The sequence below is a fragment of the Lepidothrix coronata genome, unplaced genomic scaffold (genome assembly GCF_001604755.1).
Source record: "Lepidothrix coronata isolate B3197 unplaced genomic scaffold, Lepidothrix_coronata-1.0 Scaffold78, whole genome shotgun sequence".
Classification (NCBI taxonomy): domain Eukaryota; kingdom Metazoa; phylum Chordata; class Aves; order Passeriformes; family Pipridae; genus Lepidothrix; species Lepidothrix coronata.
The window spans coordinates 3,530,563-3,552,152 of NW_016690258.1; the positions used below are offsets into that span (position 1 = coordinate 3,530,563).

Genomic DNA, 21,590 nt, shown 5'->3' on the forward strand with positions numbered 1-21,590 from the left:
TCCCTTCCCTTGTGATTTGGTCTTCCCTTCCCAGTGATTTAGAAGAGGTGCATAAATTCTTCAAAAGAGCCCAAGTGTAAGTGAAATCATGGTATTTTGTATTGGCTGAAGATACTTTAAGAAAACATGGCTCTATGCCCAATTTCAGCTGCAGAAAATAAGTTTCAAAAAACTTCCTAAACATATTTGCATCAGGAAACAAAAAGCTTATTTTAGAGATATGGGTACTTCATATTTCTGGATGGCTGGTACTATCTATAAACCCGGGAGAAAAATATCATAATAGCAGCAGGTATCATGAGAACAATCAAGTAATTTCTACACAAAGTGTTTGCTTCTAATAGATTAATTTACTCCCTGTTTTCTGTCTATACAGTATGATTAGGAAGTCAGCATTGCCAGGCTGTTACTGTTTCTCTCTGCATACATCAATGCTAGTGGTAAAGTGAGAAAATAGTGAACTGAAAGAGTTCAATCACTCCCTCCTCCTTAGTCAATGGCTTTTGTTTTCTCTCACAATTCTTTTAAACATACACTGGCCAGATCACAGCCTCACTTTTGACTTTACTGGGCCAGGCTGATTCCATTCATGGATGAAGAGTAAAGCCTGTGATCAAGTCTCTGTGGTTACAGTGAAGATGCTCTTGAGTCTTTCTTGTAAGGATGAAACTGTCTCTCCTATCAATAGCAGTCTTAACAAGTGCCTTCTCAGGCTGGACATAAGGTGCTTTCTTGTTTCCCTCCTGTAAGAAAATAAGGGGACTGATCTGGATCAGACCAGTATTACTAAGGCTCACAACTTCCTTTGTTTCCTCCATTGTTATCTGGATGGTAGAAAGACTTTAAGATAGACTTAGCTTAGATAATGTCATTGGGAGATTACTGCCCACAACTCACCCTGTTTTCCCTGAATCCTTGTGCTGCATCACCGGGTGCTTATTATGGTTCTGTGTTGTTAAAACAGCAGCTCAAGCATTCACAGGGTGAAATTCCACCTTGTGTCAGTGCCTCCACTTTGATCTACTGATCTATGTTATTTCTGCAACTCTGACTAAGTGTGATGGACTGTAAAGCAATAGCTAAAGTCATGGTATACATTGCATACCGCAGTCAACATTTCTTCCACATTCCTGGGATTTGCCTCTGAAACCACATATGATATGATTAAAACAAGGGTGCAAATGTATGGACAAACAGTCTTGCTTCAGAACATACAATCACATCTCGTTAGCTTCAGTATTAACTACTAGACTAGACAGCTTATTAAATACATACACAGGATAACTGGGTTTTTCCATCCCTTCCTCCACATGTTTCAGTGGCAGGGCATTATTGTGCAGCAGAAGCATGAAAGCTCAGCTATGACTGTCATTTGCTGAGATACTGCAAAAATGCATTGCTGACATAAGTACATGCAACCCTGTTTACCAGAGCAGGAGCTGCATGCACTGAGCACTGCTGGAATTCAGGCCAGTTGGCTACCAAGGGGCTCTCAAGAGAAATTCCCAAACCCAGGCCTTGTAAGAGCTCATCACTACAAAATCCAAACAGTAGTGAGTAAAGAAAACGTGTGGAGGCGTGGGAAGGGACCAACAGGCTGTGCAATTGCAGTTTAAGCACTGTACAGATTCCAAACGGAGCTGGAATCTGCCAGTCACTGCTGTCCTGCATTGTAACCTCGCTAGTCCTGAACATCTCTGTACAGGGCACAGGGTTTCATTCCATTTGCAGGGTACCTTAAAAAAGAGAAGTTATGTGGTGGAGTTCCAGTCGTTGTAGCCTGGTGGGTGGGAATGCAGTACATTCTCAGACCAAATCTGGTGCTGCAACTTTTCCAGAGATTCAGTCCATACTGTCACATCTTACTCCAAATAAATTCTGTTCTTTCACCATCGATAGCAAGTGTTTTTAGATAAGCACAAGTGCACACTCAAGTAAATACCCTGTGAAAAGAATATTCAGCAGGCTGTGGAATAATGATCAGCTCTGCAGTTCCCACTGGAGCATGAAAAACACTCTAAACATCCTTTAGTTGCCATAGAACAGCAGTTTGTGCTACACAGGCTACAAACAGCTATAACCAGCAACCTGGAAAATGCAAGGTTCTCACAGAGCACCTGATCCAGAAATACCCAGACAGGGAAATCAGTTCACCTTTGAGGTCTATAAGAGCAAAATACAAGAAAAAGATACATACAAGCAGAATATATTCATAGCTCAACTCAACTAAAACCTTCTCTGATACAGCTGGCAAAGTAATTTGGAAAAGGAAGAATGTTTATGAAAAGCTCCTTAACAGAACAGACCATTTTTGAGTTACAGGCAGACAAATGCTGGATAAAAATAATTTTAAAACACAGTAATTTTTATGTTGCCTCTAAATAAAATGTCATTTACTAACAACAACAGCAAAAAAAAAAAAAAAAGACTAGAAAGCAAACCAAAAATTGGAAAATTTCCAAAATATTATCACAATTTTATGATACATGAAAAATGTTCAGATTAAACCAAATAGGCCAAATAATATGAGAAAAGTTTTATACAATGAGACTTTTTTATCTCTATCTAACATGTAGCCTGTCAGAGAAAAATCAAGTCATTGCATATCTCACACAGTTAAAAGGAACTCCCTGTGACTGGTTTTGGTAATTGCTCTGCTATTTGATAATATTTAGGAAAGCATTTCTGCTAGCAGTGCAAGAAAATGCCACTATTTAAATTGAAGTTTGTAATGCCAATATTACAGTATTTTGGGGTATTTGGATTGGTTTACTATAATCACTGAATAATATTATTTACAAAATTTTTTAAATTTACAATCTGACTTTTCACTTGTTGCAATTTTTTCCTATTATCTCTTAAGATAAATATGAAATACTTACACAATAGGAGTTTGAGGCATTTGCCTGCATCTGTGCCTGAAAGTCCTCCTGAATACACAGATGTTCCAAAGTTACTGCATCATATTTGCTTTCTCTACTTGATTCTTAATTCAAGTTCCATAACACTCTTAAAACAAGCTGAGAGGTTATTAGTCTCTTTAGTCTTGGTTTAAATGAGTGTCTGTATTCAAATAACTGAATTTGGCAAAATTAAAAGAATAAAGTTACCAACAATAACTTGTGCTAAAAGAAATCTCCCAAAACGGCAACAGTTTCATAGGCTGTGTAAATTTAGAGAGAAGGTACAAGAGCTATAATAACCAAATAAAGCAGGATTTATTTGTGCTGTAATGCATGTGGAAAGGAAGTGAAAAAAGTTTTCTTCAGCTTGACCTCTGCAACACAACAGGCTTTGACTGTTCTTGCCCTTTGAAAGAACAGTTGCATTAGAAGCCCTTCAAGAAGGAAATCGTTCAAGAATGGATGAGATGGATTGATGCCAAAGCATTCTCTCATTACTCAGACCATTATGCATCACCAGAGCATCCTTCCACATGCAAAAACACAGTGGCTTCAGTTAGACATGGAACAGATTGTTCAGCTCATCTTCAGTAATAACATTAGTTAGCTACTAATGAATTGTGAAAAAAAAAATCTCCAATTTCTGTGCAGCACTGCATCGAGAATTGTAAGAAATGATACGTACTGCATGGCAACAGGCAGAGGTGCAGTAGTAAGATCAAGCTTTTTTATCCAAAATGAAGTTACAGATAAAGCTACATCACAAGCCCAGGCTCAGGCACTACATAGTATGAATCTGCATTACTTTCACATACTTCTTTTATCTTAGCAGTTTCCCCTCAGACAACTTTCCTCACATCTGCAGAATACTAATTTATTTTCAAACCCCCATCAAAAGTACTGCACGTGTTTCTAACCAAACCTTTGGGATTTCTCTTTGGGCTTCTGTTGTGGCAAGATTTTCCTATTAAACCATTGGAAAGCAGAGATCTGTCTTTATAATGGGTCCCCTGTACCTTCCATCCTGAAGATTACATCGGGAGCAGGGCTTGCTGTAAACCACAACAGGCTCCAGACACATCCAAATCCTGCAGGCTTTAAGTGTACCCTTGTATCTCAATTCTTGTGTGAGTTTAAGATAGCAGAAGCTTCCTTTACAGCAATTTTGTTACATGGGAGAACTGTGTCCCCAGAGAACAGAAGTTTATTTATTTGATGCTTAAAAAGTAAACCAGAGAGGGCATGTAGCATCATCCGTAAATCCCAGAGAAAGCTGGATAACCTGCTAAGCCTCTCCCATTCCTCTTCTGAACCACAAGAAGTAGAGCAGGATGTGCAAGTCATATGCTCTCTAAATAAAGGCCACACAGAGTTTTGCATGCAGAAGATCTTTGCTCTGTAGATGCTCTTAAAGCCTCTTGACTTATTTATGAGGAGCAAAGAAACACAATTTGTGCATTTACATCACATACCTGCGTGTTTCCAAGAAAGGCCTGAGGGCAAGTGCTTTCATTTCAGCCAGCATATAAAGCTCATCCTTTTGTGGTTGTATTTCCCAAGGTTGGTTTTGTAAAATGAAGCTTCTTGAATTTTAAATAATGGATTATGGTAGAAATATTTTTAAAGGTCTATTTAAAATGAAAGACAAAACGCAACTAGGTATGAGCAGCCTTGTTCTTTGTAGCAGACTTTAAGCTGTAATGTGAGGCCATCAAGCAGAGATAAAAATTAGGTACTGCTGTGAATCAGCCAATTCCATTATGCTGCTTCATAACCAGAGGTTAAAAAACCCCTTAGCAGGGAAATTGTGCCTCCCCAGTCATTTTTAACACACCCTGAAATATTCTGAATTCTTACAGGCAATCCACATTTGAGCTTTGAGGACACCTGGAGACATGTAGCAGTACAGAAACAAGACTGTAATTCAAATTTTTCTCTGCTTCAGGAAATAGCTTCACAGGCCATACTCATCTCTGTACAATATTCCCTTTCATATTTACTTACACTCTTCTGCTATTCCTCCCCTTGTTCTCCTCTCAGGAATCTTCTATCCACTGGTTCTTTCCCTTTTGTTTTATTGCAAGTGCTCTTTCAAAATGCAGTAACTGATAAAAATATCTCTTCACTGCCCTCCTTTCTCAATGTTTTTTGAGCCTAATTAGGAGTGTCATATGAAGAAGGATTCTAAGAGGAAGTGAAAAATCGTTGCATAACTGCCAAGGATGAGCTTTACAGTTAAGGGCCATATTTCAGTTATGGGTCTATCACTGCACTTTAACTTTCCCAAATTAGTAGGTCAGTGCAAAAGTAAATCCCTCAACCAAAACTTGGAAGAGAGAAAAAAGCTGATTCACACTTGTAGCTGGGTGAAGATAGAAGAAAAAATTTCCACTATTGGACACTGAAAATGTCTTTCAGAGTTGTTTAACATATCTTATAATTTCTAATATTTTGGTTAGAAAACTAAACTGAAATTTACCTCAGCCATACTAAAGCTATTTAGTGATTTGAAGGCATCCTGTTCACAAATGAAGAAAAGCTGTAAGAATGAGGTGTCTTACACTCTGTACTCATGTTAACCTGACCCAGCACCTTGTATATTGAGCAGGAAGTATAGTTGAATCCTTACTAAATAAATGAATCCACTGACTTCAATTAATGGCCCATAAACACAAGCTACAACTTGTTATTTCATTCTGCAAGTCTGCAAATAAAATCTGAATTTTAGGGGATGAGCTTTAGGAAGCCTGATGTTTTCACCCTGATTCTACCCAGTGCATATCACCATCACAGCAGGGATTGACTATTCCCTCAGGCACTTTCAGAAAACACAACTGTAGAGGACACAGGATCAAGAGAGAAAAGGCCCAAGAGAGTTTGGTCTGCATAAACTTTTTGTACAGTGCCTGGTTTAGCTGGACCTACAAATACAAATTCAGAAGTATTACCTGTTTCCAAATCAAAGGGGAGCACTTCACATGAATAACAGTGAAGAGAACACCTGGATCCAGAGAAGACAAAAATATTAACAGCATCAACAATAACAAAATATTCTTGCTATTGACCAAACAGGCAACACACCTAACATAGAATTTAAATCTTGATTCTAGAATTTCAAGTTTGATTCTAAGTTGGTTCCACTTTTCCTCAATTATCTTACAGTAAATCCCATGACTTCTGTACTTGTAGTCTTCTATCAGAAGAATCTGCTTTTGGATATAGTGCAGGAATCAGTTCAATAAGAACCACTAGAGCAACAAACCTGTTCTCCAGTGGCCTCCCTGACATTGGATATGCCCCAAAATCCCAACTCTTATGGGTAGTTAGAAGGGGAATAAGCATCCAGCTAAGATTAAGGGACTTAGGGATAAGGTTTTGTTTCATTTCAAGATGCTTTCAGCAGAAGTTCTGCTATGGCTTTCCTCCTCATCAGCTTCCCAGTTTGACTTTGTGAAATTTGGATTGATCAGTTGCATAATATCAGATATGGCAACAGGACAACTGCAATTTCCAATTAATTGGATCAAAGACCAACACAGGATTGAGTATCCTATGCCATGTCTGTGGATGAGGGGGATACCATAAAAAAGTTATATGGAAAGGCACCAAACCCAGTTACAGCTGTACTTATGACAGTGAATTTGTAGCTGCATTTCTTAGTGTGAAAGGAAATGTATCTGTTTAGCAAATTCAAACCACAAGCACGCTGACAGCAATACAGAATCTGTTACAAGTGACAGGGGCTATTCCCAACTGTCCCTCAAGCAGGCAGGTTGCACTTCCTTAGCAGACAAATGCAAATTGGTTCTACCCCCAGTAAGGAGTAAGGAATTCGAGTTTCTCCTCTGGAAAATATTAACCCTAAACAAAAAACTGAATCTTCCAGTAGGCTAACAGGACTCTAGAAATAAAAGGAAACATCACAAGATTTTAGGAGGTGCTGAAACATTTGTTTTGAAGTTTTATTACAAAAATATATTTGCAAACATACAAAATTTTGGATGAAAAAAATGTTCATTCTTAAACATTTATGCAATAACTTAATAACTGCAAACATACATAGGTGCTATAAAATCCATACCATACCAAAAACGTTAATGATGCAGTATCTACATTTACTGACTTACAATTATTCCGGTTTCCAGAAATCTTTCCTGAAGCTCCCTTCCCCATGGTCTTCATATTGAAAGAACATGCAAATGGCTACAACTGGTGCATCCACAGAAGTGATTAAAACTCAGAAATTACTAAAGCACATAGTGTACATAAAAAAACCTAACTAACCATATGTCCATACACTGAATAGATAAAAATAAATACACCACCAAATCAGAGATACTGCAGTTTTTCAAATTTGAAGTGAAAAGAAGATATTGCATCTTAACATTTTCGTAACATTGCCAGACAAAACTGAGGTGATACATATTGCACACATTCCTCCTGTTAAGATATGCTGTACAAAGCAACTCAAATACCTGGCAAAAAGGTGGCTGATTTGTTTAGAATACTTTTAAAAACCAACAAGTCCCAAATTAAAGTTTGCTTTCCAGAGTATTTCAGCAATTGTATCAGTGGCTACACATGGCATAATGTGTTTCAGAAATAAAGCAAAATGAAGTAATTAGAAATGCAAGCAAAAATGAGAAACATCCAGCAGTGTTTAAATGCAATACTGAGCATTTATACAGAGAATTAAACAGTTTCTATGAAATCAAGATGCATCACTTAAATTTTTTTTTTGAAACTTTATCACTCATTCTGCAAATCTTGTTTAATCTGGAAAGATATACTGCTTCTAAACTTATTAGCTGTTAGGCACCTTTCATATAAACTTTGCATTGTAAATAACAGCAGAGAAAGTCTAACTACAAAACTGAGAATTTTGATTTTCCTGAACAATTAAGCAGCTGTAGGTTTTAAAACTGTCTTTTATTATGTTTGAGTTTGGACTCTCATTTTTTTCCCCAGAAGTGACTTAACATGAGCCACAAAACACATGCTTAGATAAGAATTAATTTGGGGAGTACAGTCTGAACTAATAATCTTTAATTCTCAGAAATAACAGGTAAAATCCCATTAAGCCAGTAGCTAAAAAAATAACAAAACCAAAAAATCAAAATCACTTGAAAATGGTCACAATCATTTCCTGTGATGACCCCTGGTAACTTGCTACACCCTGGTTATCCCTACATGTGGAAAACATGAATCAAGCACTTCAACAAGCTGGTAATTTTAAACTTATACAAAAAGTTAAAATAATTAGGAAAAAAGAAGTTTTTAAATATACAGTCCACATTTAAAAAAATATTCAAATTTTACACTATAACTGAGCTTGTGTTCTACAATTAACTCTTCATGCAAGGAGTTTATCTGTTAAAGCCACTACCCTGGCACTTGTCAAACCTCTGCAGTGCTGGGCGACACCCAGGTTGGTTCCGTGTCCGCTGCCACTGAGGCTGGGACAGGCAGAGCTTGGAACAAACACGTGCACGTGTCCGAGATGAACAGTTTGTCTGCTGGCATTTCAACTCTGGTTCTCTGCCAGTTCGTTCTGAAAGCTGGGGCAGGGGAGTAAACCAAGAGTCTGCTGCTACCAGGACACTACAAAACCAAAGTCAAGGAAGAATCTGCCACTGCTTGTTTCCAGCTGGCCAGGCACCCTCAAAACTTAAGGATATTCAGAGTAGTATTACTTTTGTCAACTGTAGGTGGCTGAAGAACTCAAAATACAACTCCTTCATATCATTTCTACAGGTCTTTGGATATGACTGTATTTAGCAAACAGCACCCATGAACACTATCAGCTTCCAGCATTTCTATTCTTACAAACTTTTACCAAATCTTTCTTTGAAGAAACTGTAAGCTGCCCACGAGAAGTGAGAAGGCATCTTTGCTAAATCCAGATAAAAGCAACTCTCTATTTGGTTTAGACTGTCCATTTTTGTCCAGAGGAACTGCTCATTGGTTTGTCCCTTTTAGTGAAACTTTTCCTAAAAAACCCAACAAAAAAATTAATTTAGACCTTAGATCTGAGTCTCACTGTCTATGTGCATACACAGTATTACAACTCTAGGATTTATGGAGGAAGGTTCTATCTTCCATAACAAGGCTGAGTTTATATTGCTGAATTCAAATGCTACTATTAAATCCAATATATTTCTTGATGAATGTGCATGACATTAGCATCTTTCCCTGAATCTTGCACGTTTTTCTAACAATACAGTATGTATTTTAACTGGAAACACTGAACTCAAAGGCTGAGAAAATATTTTCAGAAGGCAGGTAGTGCTAAACAAAATATATTTTCCACTAAAAAGCTATGAAAAAAACTAAAATAGATCAAATACATAAAAATGTAAATATTTGTTGTATCTAAAACATCCCAATTTGTGAACAAGTCACAATTAAAGCTCAGTTACTAGTTTCCAATGAAATGGCCATGCACCTTGACTATGGCAATATTAACTAATCCTTAGGATATATATATCATACATATATGTTGCAAGGAGCCAAACAATATTTTTCCTCATATTTCAATAGTGCTTGAGGGAAAAGAACAAAGCAGTGCATCATAACTCACTACAGATTATCTTTTTACTCAATAACCCAACAGTTTTCTACTGAAAAAGCATCCTTTAAAACTACTATTGCTGGAGAAAGTTGGGAGCTGGAGTCAGATTAATCACCTCTGCATGCCTTTAAGAAATAAATACAAGCCATGGGTAAACCAACACAGCAGCATAAGAAAGTATAATTAGAAATTTTCCAATTTCAAATGGGAAGGTAACCAGTTAAATTCTTAGTTAGTGAACAGGGACTTACTAAATCACATATACAAAGCAATAACATTTTAATTAGATAAACTTCAGACTATGAAGTGTGCACTAACAATCTGGGGAGAGGGCAACAGAAGAAAAGCATGCATTTGTTTCCCATCTGCATAGTCTTCAACACTGCAGTTCCAACACAACTGAGGAATGAAAACCAACTATGATGTGGTCCATCCTTAAGCTAAAAGGGAACAAAGTATTTAAATTTTATCAAACACCGCTGAAGAGGAAGAGGGTTTTCCAGTGGTGGTCTCCTAACTATAAATTTAAAACAAGAGAACTTCAACATGCAACAGAACTACTTTAAAAAAAATTATACAATCACTGAAGATTTTGCATATTTCAGATTTTCCTTTTTAGAGAAAATGGCCTTACTCACTTGGATACCTGTTTAATGCAAGTAACACAAAAGCAAGTAAGATTAATGAAATATTGAAAGATGAATTTACGTGCAATAACTGCAGACTGTCAATGTATTGAGCAAATCACATTTTTAGACCTTTTGTTAAAGATTTAGCTCCAAAGGCCTGGCTTCCAGATCTGTTCCTTCCCCACACCTGCCAGTTTAATCACAAGGCATTTTGTTCTCCTTTTCCTTAGTCCTTCAACTGGAACTAGTTTCCCACAACTGAATTCTGTCTTGGTGTGCTGTAGTGTACTGTACTGTGTGTTTGCTGGTTGAAAGAGTGTTGAGTCTGTAGTCCTTGAACAGTGAATACAGCTGGGAATGAGAGCCAGAGCAAACATTTGCACATTCACTTAATGCTAATGAGAGCTCAAATGCAACTTAAGTTCCCCCCCAATAAAAGAAAGGTTTGCTGGTGATGATCACAGTGAAAACCTAGATCACTTCTGAGAACATTACTTTCATAACTATTTAAGGAATAGTCTTTCCTAACAGGTTCAAATTCAAGACATTGAAAACTAAATATTCTTTTACAAAAATATTAGTTTTATAGATGAGGCATAATTGTTTCTAAAATGGACACATTTTAAATAGATTCAGCTTCAATTATAGCTTAATGTTGTCTGTACTCTTGGTTAGGACTTGCAAGTAGACTTCATGGATAGTGCTGAGAAAATGGGAATCATTCTGCAGGAAAAAAAAGAAGCACATTAGAAACATTAGTAAAAAGATGCAAAAAAGTTTAATGCCTTAGTAAAAAGAAGCAAGAAAGTTTAATTTAATGCCTAAGTTGTGCATAAGGATTCCTTACAGTGGCAGCTGCCAGAGTTAAGAGAAGGGAAGTAGCTGGACACAAGAGGCAGTGCTGTTTGAACCCCTCACGGGCTGTGAACCACAGCGCTGGTCACACAGGTGAAGGGATCACTGAGCACACTGGATGCTCAAACAAACAACCTTTCACATTTCACTTCCCTCCAGAGTCCAAACCTTAGTCTTAGACACAAAGAATTTCATTCTGTGTACAGGTTCCCAAATACAGTCTGCCTGAGCATCACAAGTGATGGTACTTCTGTCTGTCAGAGCAGCCTGAATGGGGCTGCAGTGTGTTCTACAAGAACACTCAGGGCAAAGCATGACTGAGCAGTGGATTAGTTTAACTTAGAGACAATATTTAGAGATATTTTTTGAGTCTAATTCATTCACATGACAAGTTTACAGAACTGGTATCTAACCAACTGGCTTGAGGGTGTAATATTCTCTTTACAAGATTGAACAGCACATTTGGTATCCTGCTTGGAGTGCTGTGTGAGTACTCCCGTGCTGCAGGATATGCCTATTTTGGTCTTCATTCAGCTCTCTCTGTAAAGACTGGAGACAAAGATTCCTGTCAGCTCTCTAAAGTCACCACTCAGACTACTGGCACTTAGCCTTGGTTGCAAGACTAGTTTAAGTCTTTAACAAGAAAAAACATACAAACCAACACAGGAAAAGGTTACGTAAAATGGAACAAGAGATAAATCAAGCAACCTTGTGATGGGATCTGGCAGTGGCCCTTTTTGGTCCTAAAACTTGACCACTGGGAAGATATTGTTTGTTATTTTTAGACTTGCATTTTGAGTGTAAGCTCTGCACATCAGCATGGAGAGGGCAAGAGAATTCCAAGTTAAGAAAGAACCCTCTGTCATTCATGGCAACTTCACGATGGCATTAGAGGTCAAAATCATCTCAATGCATGGCTGCTTCCCAACATCACAGGCTTAATGCAACTGAACTTTTTAGTCCCTAGAAATAGCAGAAGTAAAACTTTGCAATTTCCATTTCAAAGAAACATACTTCAGGTAAAGATGAGGACAGGTTCTAGGGAACTGAAAACAGCTTTCCTTGGGGAAGCAGAAAACTTACAAAGACAGCAAAATCAACTCCCCCCATCCCCACACCAGCTTCTACTAGTGCATCACTTATTCATCACTTGTCTACAAATTCATATGGATGTGAGAGGACACATCTCATGAACTCTGTTCTAATTGCTCCACATCTCAACCAAGAGGAGCAAACTGTGCCATACTATGTGCACAGTGTGGAGTAATTCCAAGACAAAAGAACGTATTTTGTAATGTTTCAGAGCAAAAGGAGTTACAGGGGTATGGAATTGCTCAGTGCTGGCTTCTGTACTTGGAACTCTCCCTCAGAGATTGAGCTCTGTATAGACAGTACCTTTATTAGATGTATCAGTGCTTCTTGCAGCTGAGACCTACTGAGAACAGTAGGAGGTGTAGTTTGAATTTCTGTTGTTCCAAGTGTTAAAGGCGAAGAAGAACTGGCTTTATTCTCCACTTCAGTAGCCTTTGTAGCTGATTGCTGAAACACACTGGGAGACAAGAGGACTGAAGGTGTTACTGTTGTCGTGGCTGTAACAAACTGTGGAGGTGCGACCTGTAAGAGAACAGAAAATTAATAAGCACCATTTCCAGTAAGAATGAATGATGTTGTAAAGGCTGGAGAGATGAGCATAAAGAAAATTAAATAAATTGTAGCCACAATATTTCAGTCAGATATTACAAAATAGGTGCTGTTAATTAAGAACTATCTATCTATGAAGATTAATACCAATAGTAATTCTCATTTTCAAAGCTAAAGAAGGTAGCAGCCTTGAACATGCTTGCATGCAGACTCCTTGCTACCTTCCAGAATTTTTGAAACATAACACATATAATGAAAGATGAGCTTTTCACTGAGCTAATCAAAGGATTCAGTAGCTGTTTTGCAGATTATTATTTTCCTTGGGGGTTCACAGAAAGGCAGTCCTGCTTCCTGCCTCCCCTGCTTCTGTGGTCTCCTACAAATATTTTACTTCAAATTCAAAATGTATCTCAAAAATATTTAAAGAGATTGCTGAATTATAATTAAATTCTTGGAGTACACTGAAATACTCTCATTTTAAGTACATTTTCCCTTGTGGGGAATATGGGATGGGAATATTTTGAGGACCATCATCCCACCTCATTCTTCCACAGGTCTGTCTCCATTTCATGACAAAAATCCACATACTGCCTTTACCACTTTTCCTTTTAAACAAAAATTGCAAATTTATAAGACTACTATATTTGCATAAAGTGAACATGAGTAAACATCTGCTTTGAGCAGCTCTGCCATCTCCTGATAACTGCAATCTTAGTCAGTGTCATAATCAATGTCTTGCTCGGGCCTCCAGAATGACCAACGTGGTGAAAGAAAAAAGAAAATAAACAAGCCAATCTCACTCAAAAGAAAAGCAACACTAAATGTGATATATATAGATATTTGATATGTCAGTAAAAGGAGTTCCCCTTGGATAACCAAAGATTTTCAGAAGAAAAAACCCTCCCAAACCATCTGAAGTTAATGTGTATTTAATAACATCAAGAGCAGCAGAACCAGAAAACTGATTTTGTTGTAGTCAAAACTGTGAAGACTCATAGCGTGGGATTTCAGCTGAAGACAATGTGTTTAAACCCACAAATGCAGTTTACTACACAACATGCACACATTCCTTAAAATTCCCAAATCCATATAAAATGTTTTTAGTTCGGTTATTATTTACTAACTGGGTCATGAACAGACTGTAGATCTTATCTCATAGCAGGCCAGTAGCTAGAACAGCATTTTACTTTAAGTAGCACCATTTTTACTGCCTTCACAATCAGATCTGGGCATGCTACTAAAACTGCTTTCATGTAGTGCAAGTTTGACAAGAATGAGGCAATTTTCAGAGATTTGAAAAAGGAGGGGGTGGGTAAAGGAAAAGTAGAATTAAATTACAGATGGTATCCTAAAAATAACACATAACAAAAAGGTAATTAAAATAATTCTTGAAGGCTTGACTATTACCAGTTATTTTTTAACTGCAATCTGAAATTTAAAACTGACATTATTTTGAACTCTTACCCAAGACAGTTCTAATAATGTTAAATCTGAATTTAGATCAGTAAAACTTGCTATTAGACAGTCTTGCAATAACAAATGCTTGTTATTCTTTTCTTCCTCCATCTTCCATTTCTTTCACTTTGTATCTTTTCATAAAATACAAGGTTACCACAGGAAAACTAAGTGACAGTAAGGCAAGGGCTACATTTTATGCCTCTGGGGTGCTTAAGGCTGGGTTAAGGCAAATAGACCCTGCTACAATATTATGGCATTAGTACTGCTTGTTTGAAACATTAAAAAAACCCAGTTCAAATGGTGTGAACTCATTGCGAGGCTGCAAATCCAAAAATGTGTTCTCATTTCCACATTAGAACCAACAATAAGAGGCAGTCGAGAACTCCCCCTTCCTTTAGTGCAGCTTCTTTCTGCTTCATAACAGCTCTTTAAAAATGGCCAGTGGGTGATGACTATTTGAGATATCAACAGTGAACCACAGCTGGGTTTTCTCTTTTCTAAGAAAACCAATAAACAATTAGCAGAGGTTGTTCACTTACTTGACTTGCCTTAGACAAAGTCTTTGGCTGTGGAAACACTTCTGGTTCTTTGTTTTGCTGTACAGTCTAAATTAAAAAAAAAAAAAAAGAAAAAGGAAATTGTTAATTTTATACTTTTAAATAAGGTACAGGGTCCACTTCCACAGCATCACCCCTGGCAACACTCATGAGCCTGTGACCTTCTGTCCCTTCTCAGATCAGCAGCTCTGAGCAGTCTGTTTATGACACAAGTACAGGTGAATTCTTTAGGACCCACTCACCACCCACTAAAAGCACCAATTTGAAAAACCTCCTCCTCCTCTACAGACAGGTCTGTCACTGGTAGCAGATGCTAATGATATAGAACTAATGGAACTGAATGTATGACTTGGCAATTCAATCAATATCACACAGTGGAAGTCCTTCATTATTTTTAAAAGGCTACTATACAACAGCACGTTTCCAAGGGAAAAATACACATAGGCTAAAAACAGCCTAAAACTTCAGGGATATCAGAATACCTGAAGGGGAGGGATTATCTTGCTGTTCAAGGCTGATGGCTTAGTGTGAGATTCTTTGAAGCTCTCTGGTGTTGCAAGTTGGCCAACCGAGGCAGAGATGTTCGGTGTTAAGGACGTTTTAGTGAGAGACTGCTGTTGCATTTGGTCATGCTGTGGGGTCAACCTGAGTTTCTGGAGAAGATCAACACTTGTATGAGATGGATTTGAGACAGTTCCCGTGTTGGTTGTTGTCAAGGGTGCTATGAGCTGGCTTTGGCCAGCCATTAGGTTTTGTGGAGCGTGGTTCCCCTCAGACGGCGGCTGATTCACCAGTGGGGATATGGGCTTGGCAGCTTGCTGCATAACTTGCATTATACTGTTGCTTTGTTTTAGGCCAGGAAGCATCTGAGCAGGGGCAGCTTCCATTGTCGAGGCTGAATTAAGAACAGGGCTTAAACGAACTGAATAGCTTGAAACATTTTTTATATCAGGCTGGGACACCGAAGCTGGAGGCATTAGCATAGGTGTTAAACAGTCCTGCTGATTGGCACTGGTTTTAACGCCTGGACTTTCTGATTTCCCTAGGGATTGTTGCATTACTGGTGACTGGTCAAAGGAAAAAGGCAAAAGCAAACTGTGCTGCTCTCTGGCAGATGCATCTGTCTGCAGCTTCTCCATTCTCTCTGCGTTGGGATACGGAGCAGTGGGCTGTTCCTTTTGTACAGAGGTTCCAAACAGTTCCTCCAAAGTCAGATGCTTCTGCCTTGACTGAAATGGCTAAAAAGAAGGGAAAAAGAAGTTTTAAGCTTAGAAATATAGACAGCACTGTGCAAGTCCCAGGGTCTATTACAAATTCAAGAAAACTACAAGAGACAACTAGGTCAAATGCATGTAAAATCAAGTGTGCCCTATTTACAGGAATTTTGAAATTAATTTAATTTACGAGGAACATCCTGGCTATGGATGTTTTTTCTTTACAGCCTTCCTGGGACAGACTGTGCACTAGCAGTAAGGAAGGGAGAAGGCTATGGACTGTGTCATGAACATGGCACCTGCCATCATCCATCAGCCAGAACTACACAAGGCATTCTGGGGGGATGTGGGGAAAAACAGACATGTTGAACAAAATCCTCACTGAATTTATGAAGCTGGAAATAATGAAACGGCCTAAAAGATGGGAAAGGAACACAGAAAATAGAAGCTACACAACTGAACTAGCAATACATGCCTAGACAGTTTCCCTCACCCTTTTCATTAACAATGCAATAGATGTCACGATAGGTAAAAGAATCTGTATACACCTAAACATATGTGTATATATCTCCTTGAAAAGTGTGTATATATATGTAGACAGTTACATCTACCAGTCCTTTAAGTCTCTCCCAAAAATATGCATCTAGCTACACCACTGACATTGTTAGAAAAATATGATTTTAAGGATATCATCTTCTTAATATTTTACTGAAAATATTTTAAAATGTATTTTACTAAAGAGAAAAGAAACAACTATTAATACCACCCATAATCTCAAAATTTTCCTTTCTTTCCTTTTTTTTTTTTGAGGTTGCACAGGACTAGAAGTTATGTAAAACAGCTGGACTGAAATACAACATTCTGTTCAGAAGCCTGAATGGCCTGCAGCACAATTCCAGTGTATTCTGATGGTATGTCTAAACAAAGACACTACTTCACAATGACAACTACTGTACCATGACATTGCTCTGCTGGCTCCAATTTTGCCAGCACAGATAACAGCAGTGAAGCCATGGCAGTACAGGTGCCTAAAAAAACCTTGGGCTTGAAATCACACTCACTTTTGCCCTTGTTACTCACCTCTACTGCCATTGTTACTCTTTTTTAGCCAGCTTCTAGTCAGGCACACTTTCATTTTGCAGCTGAGACATTCTGTAGTTTATAAACCTTGTTAATTATGTTAGGAATTTTTTCCTAGAAAGTTGTTCTTACTTTCCTCCACTGGTATTACTGTTCCAGAGACCTGTGCTTCAACTATTAAGATTCCATTAAGAGAAAAATCACTGTTCCAGATCATTTCAAACTCTGCTTTTGACTTCAGTATGATTAATTGACTAACTTTCCTTTATTAATACATTACAACAGTCAAGTAATCAACTGACATCTCTGCCATGCTCTTGAGCCAACTCAGACCAGCCCCCTTACATGGATAGTCTCAAACATGAAGTTAGTTTCCAGCATGAAGTACAAACCACACCTTTTGCCTTGTCCATCTCTGGCTGAAGTATACTTTGACCATATCATCAACTCAGTGTGTCATGAAGACAGGTCAGCAGGGGTTGCAAAAAGGCAACATGACCACTTTATTTGATAGGAACAGAGTGCAGGTGCAGCTGCTGCTGCTGCTGCTCAAAGGGTTTCTCCAGAAATCATTTCAGGTAAGTTAAACTTTACAGTACGACCTCTGACTGCCAATTCAGGGTTCAGTATCAGTGTTCTGGTTCAGTTTTGCTGATTGCTGGCATGAAAGCATTGCATGATACAACTGATTTTAATTTTGAATGGCCAAGATACAACACTTGACTTCACAGTATCATAGAGCAGACGTTTATTTTTATTCCCAAACATGTGGTATCTTCAGCATGAGATGAAGTTAGTCAATCAACATGCAAGTGTGACATTTTGGAGGGAGTTTAGGAATCTCACCATACTTAGCATATGCACACTATTTTTTAGGCATCTGTTTCAATTAGATGAAAAATGTATTTTTATAGTTGAAATGGAATGTCTTTCCAGTAGTCTTCCAGTTGTCCACATTAAAAATGTGGCTCAGCACCAACACAACTGTGATATATTCAAAGCCAGTTAACTGGCTTTGCAGAATTATCATTTATGCTACCCAAGTAATTTTTTCCAGTATCTCTGCAGCTAATATTTTAAATAGCTCAACAGAATTAAAAATATGACATTTTACATGTTCTATAAATCGACTTTCCCTTTAATTAATCCAGAGCAATTTGTAAGAATCTAATCTTTCCAGTTTTTCCTTTACTAGTTATTTGATTCCTGTTCCACAATTCCATGTGCTGTCAGGTGGAGCACTTCAGCTGATTTTGTACAGTCTATATGGAATGACTCAAAAGAAAATATCTGCTTTTAAAGCAAAGCCTCAGGCAACTCTGCTGCCAGGTCTCCAGACTGGCATGCACCAAGCAGAGCTGCCAGGGGTCACTCCAGCACTTATGCTGACCCAAAAGCAGAGGTGCTGTGATAGCGAATACCCCAGCAAACTCCCCACCCCTTATTTTAATTCATTAACTGTTCCTGCCCCATCCCCTAAAACAGATTCCTGCTGCCCATACCCCAGCCTTAACTGCACTAGAAACTACTACTACTCCAAACTAAGTATTGTGTTTAAAAGTACTAAGTGCAAGGTTGCCCACATTTTCATAGGGCACTTCATTTCTCCAACACGGTGGTTTATTGCATCACAAACACACCAGTGAACTACGGCAGGGAACTAAAGCTCCTGTCCTCTGTGGGGCATCTTCTGAGGAGCACCAGCACTGCCCCTGCTGTGCCCACTGGGTGGCACTGCAAGCAGGCCCAAGGCACTTCATGTCTTACTTATTGCGGAATTTACTTTTTTTCCTAAATTTATCTCTAAAATGTCTTGTATGAAGCTACAGCTTCCTTGTGCAGGATGGTAGCTGTAACTTCGAAGGCAGCACAGACAAGCCTTAAGGTCTGAGACACGAGAACTCAGGGCTTTGAGCTCATGTGTGAAAGGCTGCAACATTATGTCCACCTGACTGATTCACTGCAATACTGTGGCACAGGCCAGTTTTTCTTGCTTCCCGTCTCTCAAGTCATCCTGCACATTACCACAGTCTGACTTCTTCCAGAATTCAAGCTGGCCCATTTAAACATACTTGGATATTCACAGCAGTGTGGACATTTCCTCATATTTTTAAAATGCTAAGTCAAAAGACAGAATTTAGGATCCTAAAAGTCTTCAAACTCATTAGTTTATTAGTGATAATACATTCAGCAGAAAACACTGCAGGCATTCTACCAAACAAACCAATTTTAGTACTGAAACAAAGTTCTAAATGGGGAAAAAAAAAAGAGCCCTTCATTTAGGGTTGGATGAAACATACCTGCTCTTGCACTTGTAATGAAGGCTTTTGTTCTGAAGGCTCTGTGCTTTCTGGCTTTGGAGGATTTGAATTTTGTTGCATTCCACAACTTGATACAATACTTAAGTCACTGATCTGATTCTGAGGGGGCAAAAAAGAAAATAATTAATATAAATACATAGGTTTAAAATCTGCATTTACCCACTATACAATCCTGTTTACATGGCACTTGGACTGAAATACAGATGTACAAAGCACTGATTTTTGTGAGACACTGTCAAATTCACAAATTTTAGGAAATAAAAATCCTACCAAGACATCCAGAATCTGATATGTAGTCATAAAGCTCTTACTCTTTATTACTATATAAAAAACCCAAACCAAAAACAACTGGCTTTATACGTTTTCACCAAGAAAGAAAACTACATATTAAAGAAAAGGTGGGCTTTTCACATCCTGTGTCTGCATTAGCTCCTAATGAGGAAGTTTGCTGCACTTCTTTAAATCAAGAACCCAATCTAGGAACTGCTTAGAAAAAAAAATCCTGATGGAAATCACTCCAAGTGGCTTAAAGAGAGCTTGTCACCAGCTTATTTCCACCAGGTTTAACCAAACATGTACATATATTTTCAGGTGTTAATTTTCTGTGAACAAGACAAAAACAGACAAGCAAGTTGCACTATAACAGTCAGTATGTTTACAGACTGAGTTGACTTTCATCTTTAATAAATATATACCTAAACAACTATAGAAACTGTATTACAGTTTACATCACCACTGAAAAACCCCAAACTGTAGAACAATCCAGCTTTCAGTGGATAAACTACACCTTATGCATATGATATAGCTCAGCACTGGACAACACACAATGATTGCCCTGGTCACTTACAGCAGTAAAATACAGGTTAAACTTTTTAGCAACAGATTAAAAATCAATCTGAGCTTTATTCTTTTGCTTTCAAATTCTAATTGAAAGCAATAAATACAAAATCAAGACAATATATTGTGATTCAGGGATAGAGGCGAGAAGCAAATTGTCCCATCTTTCATTGACTTGAAGGTCAAAACTCTTTGTGTCTGAAATGCTGGAGGCCTTCTAGTCACAAAATCAGGAAAGGCAGCGTTCCTTTCACTAGAGGATGAGCTGCAGTATGTTTCCATGCTCATACTGAAATACACACCCAAACCACACTATAAAAAGCATCCATTCACTTCATTAAAAAAAAAAAAATTCAGAGTTCATTCATTTTCACATATGGGCTTGATGTAGTGTGTACTTGAAGGATTAAGCTGATTTGGAATCCTAGATTAAATCACTCAGACCTTCATAAATCTCTTTTTCACTCCCTCTGCCCCCTTCTCATGCTGACACTCTGCCAATCTCATGTGGGCTGCACACAAGGATTACTGTATGATCCATCTGGAATGTACCAGGCAGATAAGTACTTTCTGCTCCTAAATACAAATTCATGTGTAATTACCAAGTGCCATAACATTCCTTAAAAAGGAAAAATTAAGACAGGAGAGGTCTCTCAAGAAGCCATGCTCCAAACGAGTTGGTTTCTTTATCATGTTAAGGTCGGCACACCTTGGCTACAAGGAGTTCCAAGGTTAACGTGCCAGAGGTTTGCTCTTAAAGCTGAGGTGGTCAACAAAACATTCTCCAAAGAAGCTTGTTTGAAACATGACCAACATTGTTCAATTCTGCTTATCTGGCAACTGCTACACAACTACAGTCACAGAGGGCTATGATGGGATCATGTTGAACAGATCCAGCTTGCAGTTCATGTCACACAAAAAGGAAATGAAATCACCATTGCAGTTTCACCAGCATTCTAGAAGCATCAAGACATGATCACACACACACAAAACAACAAGAAATCAACCCCCCCAATTTTGAAGTAACTCTACTGTAACCTGTGCCCTGCATATTTCCTTGTTGTATTACTGATACCACATTGACTGTCCACTAAAAATAATCTGCACACACCCATTGCCTCTTTAACAGAATTTTACTTGTCCATGATTCTTGTAACTTTTTTTTCTAGCTTTTCAGTAGTCTCACATGAAAAAGATCTGAAAATTAGAAGACAACGTGGAATATCCCAAGTCTTTATAAGCCATCTGTTGGAAATGTGTATTAACCAATATTGCTTCATCACATCCTAAGAGGGCACCAAAACAGTGTGTTCTTGTGGTGGGGTTTTTTTTCCTTCTTTCCAAAACGACTTCAATTTCTTCAAATCTGTCTAAATTGATACACCACTGAAAGATGAACCGTTCAGGTTTTGATGTTTCCTTCTGTGATCTCACAAAAGGTGCTACTTCCACAACGCTGGCCTTCACACAAAGACCTCTTCTCCCCAAACAGCACTGAAGCACACACAGTGAGAATTAATTATT

General features: G+C 38.2%; 1 protein-coding gene and 1 long non-coding RNA gene across 4 annotated transcripts in view; one reads left to right on the forward strand and one right to left on the reverse strand.

Moving 5' to 3' along the window:
* LOC108499761 overlaps positions 1 to 21,590 on the forward strand; it is a 48,217-nt gene that overhangs the window by 16,397 nt on the left and 10,230 nt on the right. Inside the window, exon 3 of the long non-coding RNA XR_001875642.1 lies at positions 16,639 to 16,739. This is a non-coding gene — a long non-coding RNA (uncharacterized LOC108499761). The remainder of the gene's footprint in view (positions 1 to 16,638; positions 16,740 to 21,590) is intronic.
* Positions 6,842 to 21,590, reverse strand: part of DCP1A (decapping mRNA 1A) — a 32,394-nt gene continuing 17,645 nt past the window's right edge. For 2 of the 3 annotated variants that reach the window (XM_017819935.1, XM_017819937.1), the window contains exons 6-10: positions 19,209 to 19,328; positions 15,097 to 15,852; positions 14,597 to 14,662; positions 12,354 to 12,572; positions 6,842 to 10,826 (exon numbers count right to left, since the gene is read on the reverse strand). In XM_017819935.1, coding sequence (XP_017675424.1) covers positions 10,746 to 10,826; positions 12,354 to 12,572; positions 14,597 to 14,662; positions 15,097 to 15,852; positions 19,209 to 19,328 — 1,242 coding nt within the window. In that variant the 3' untranslated portion in view covers positions 6,842 to 10,745. The remainder of the gene's footprint in view (positions 10,827 to 12,353; positions 12,573 to 14,596; positions 14,663 to 15,096; positions 15,853 to 19,208; positions 19,329 to 21,590) is intronic. The other variant, XM_017819936.1, reaches the window with a different exon arrangement.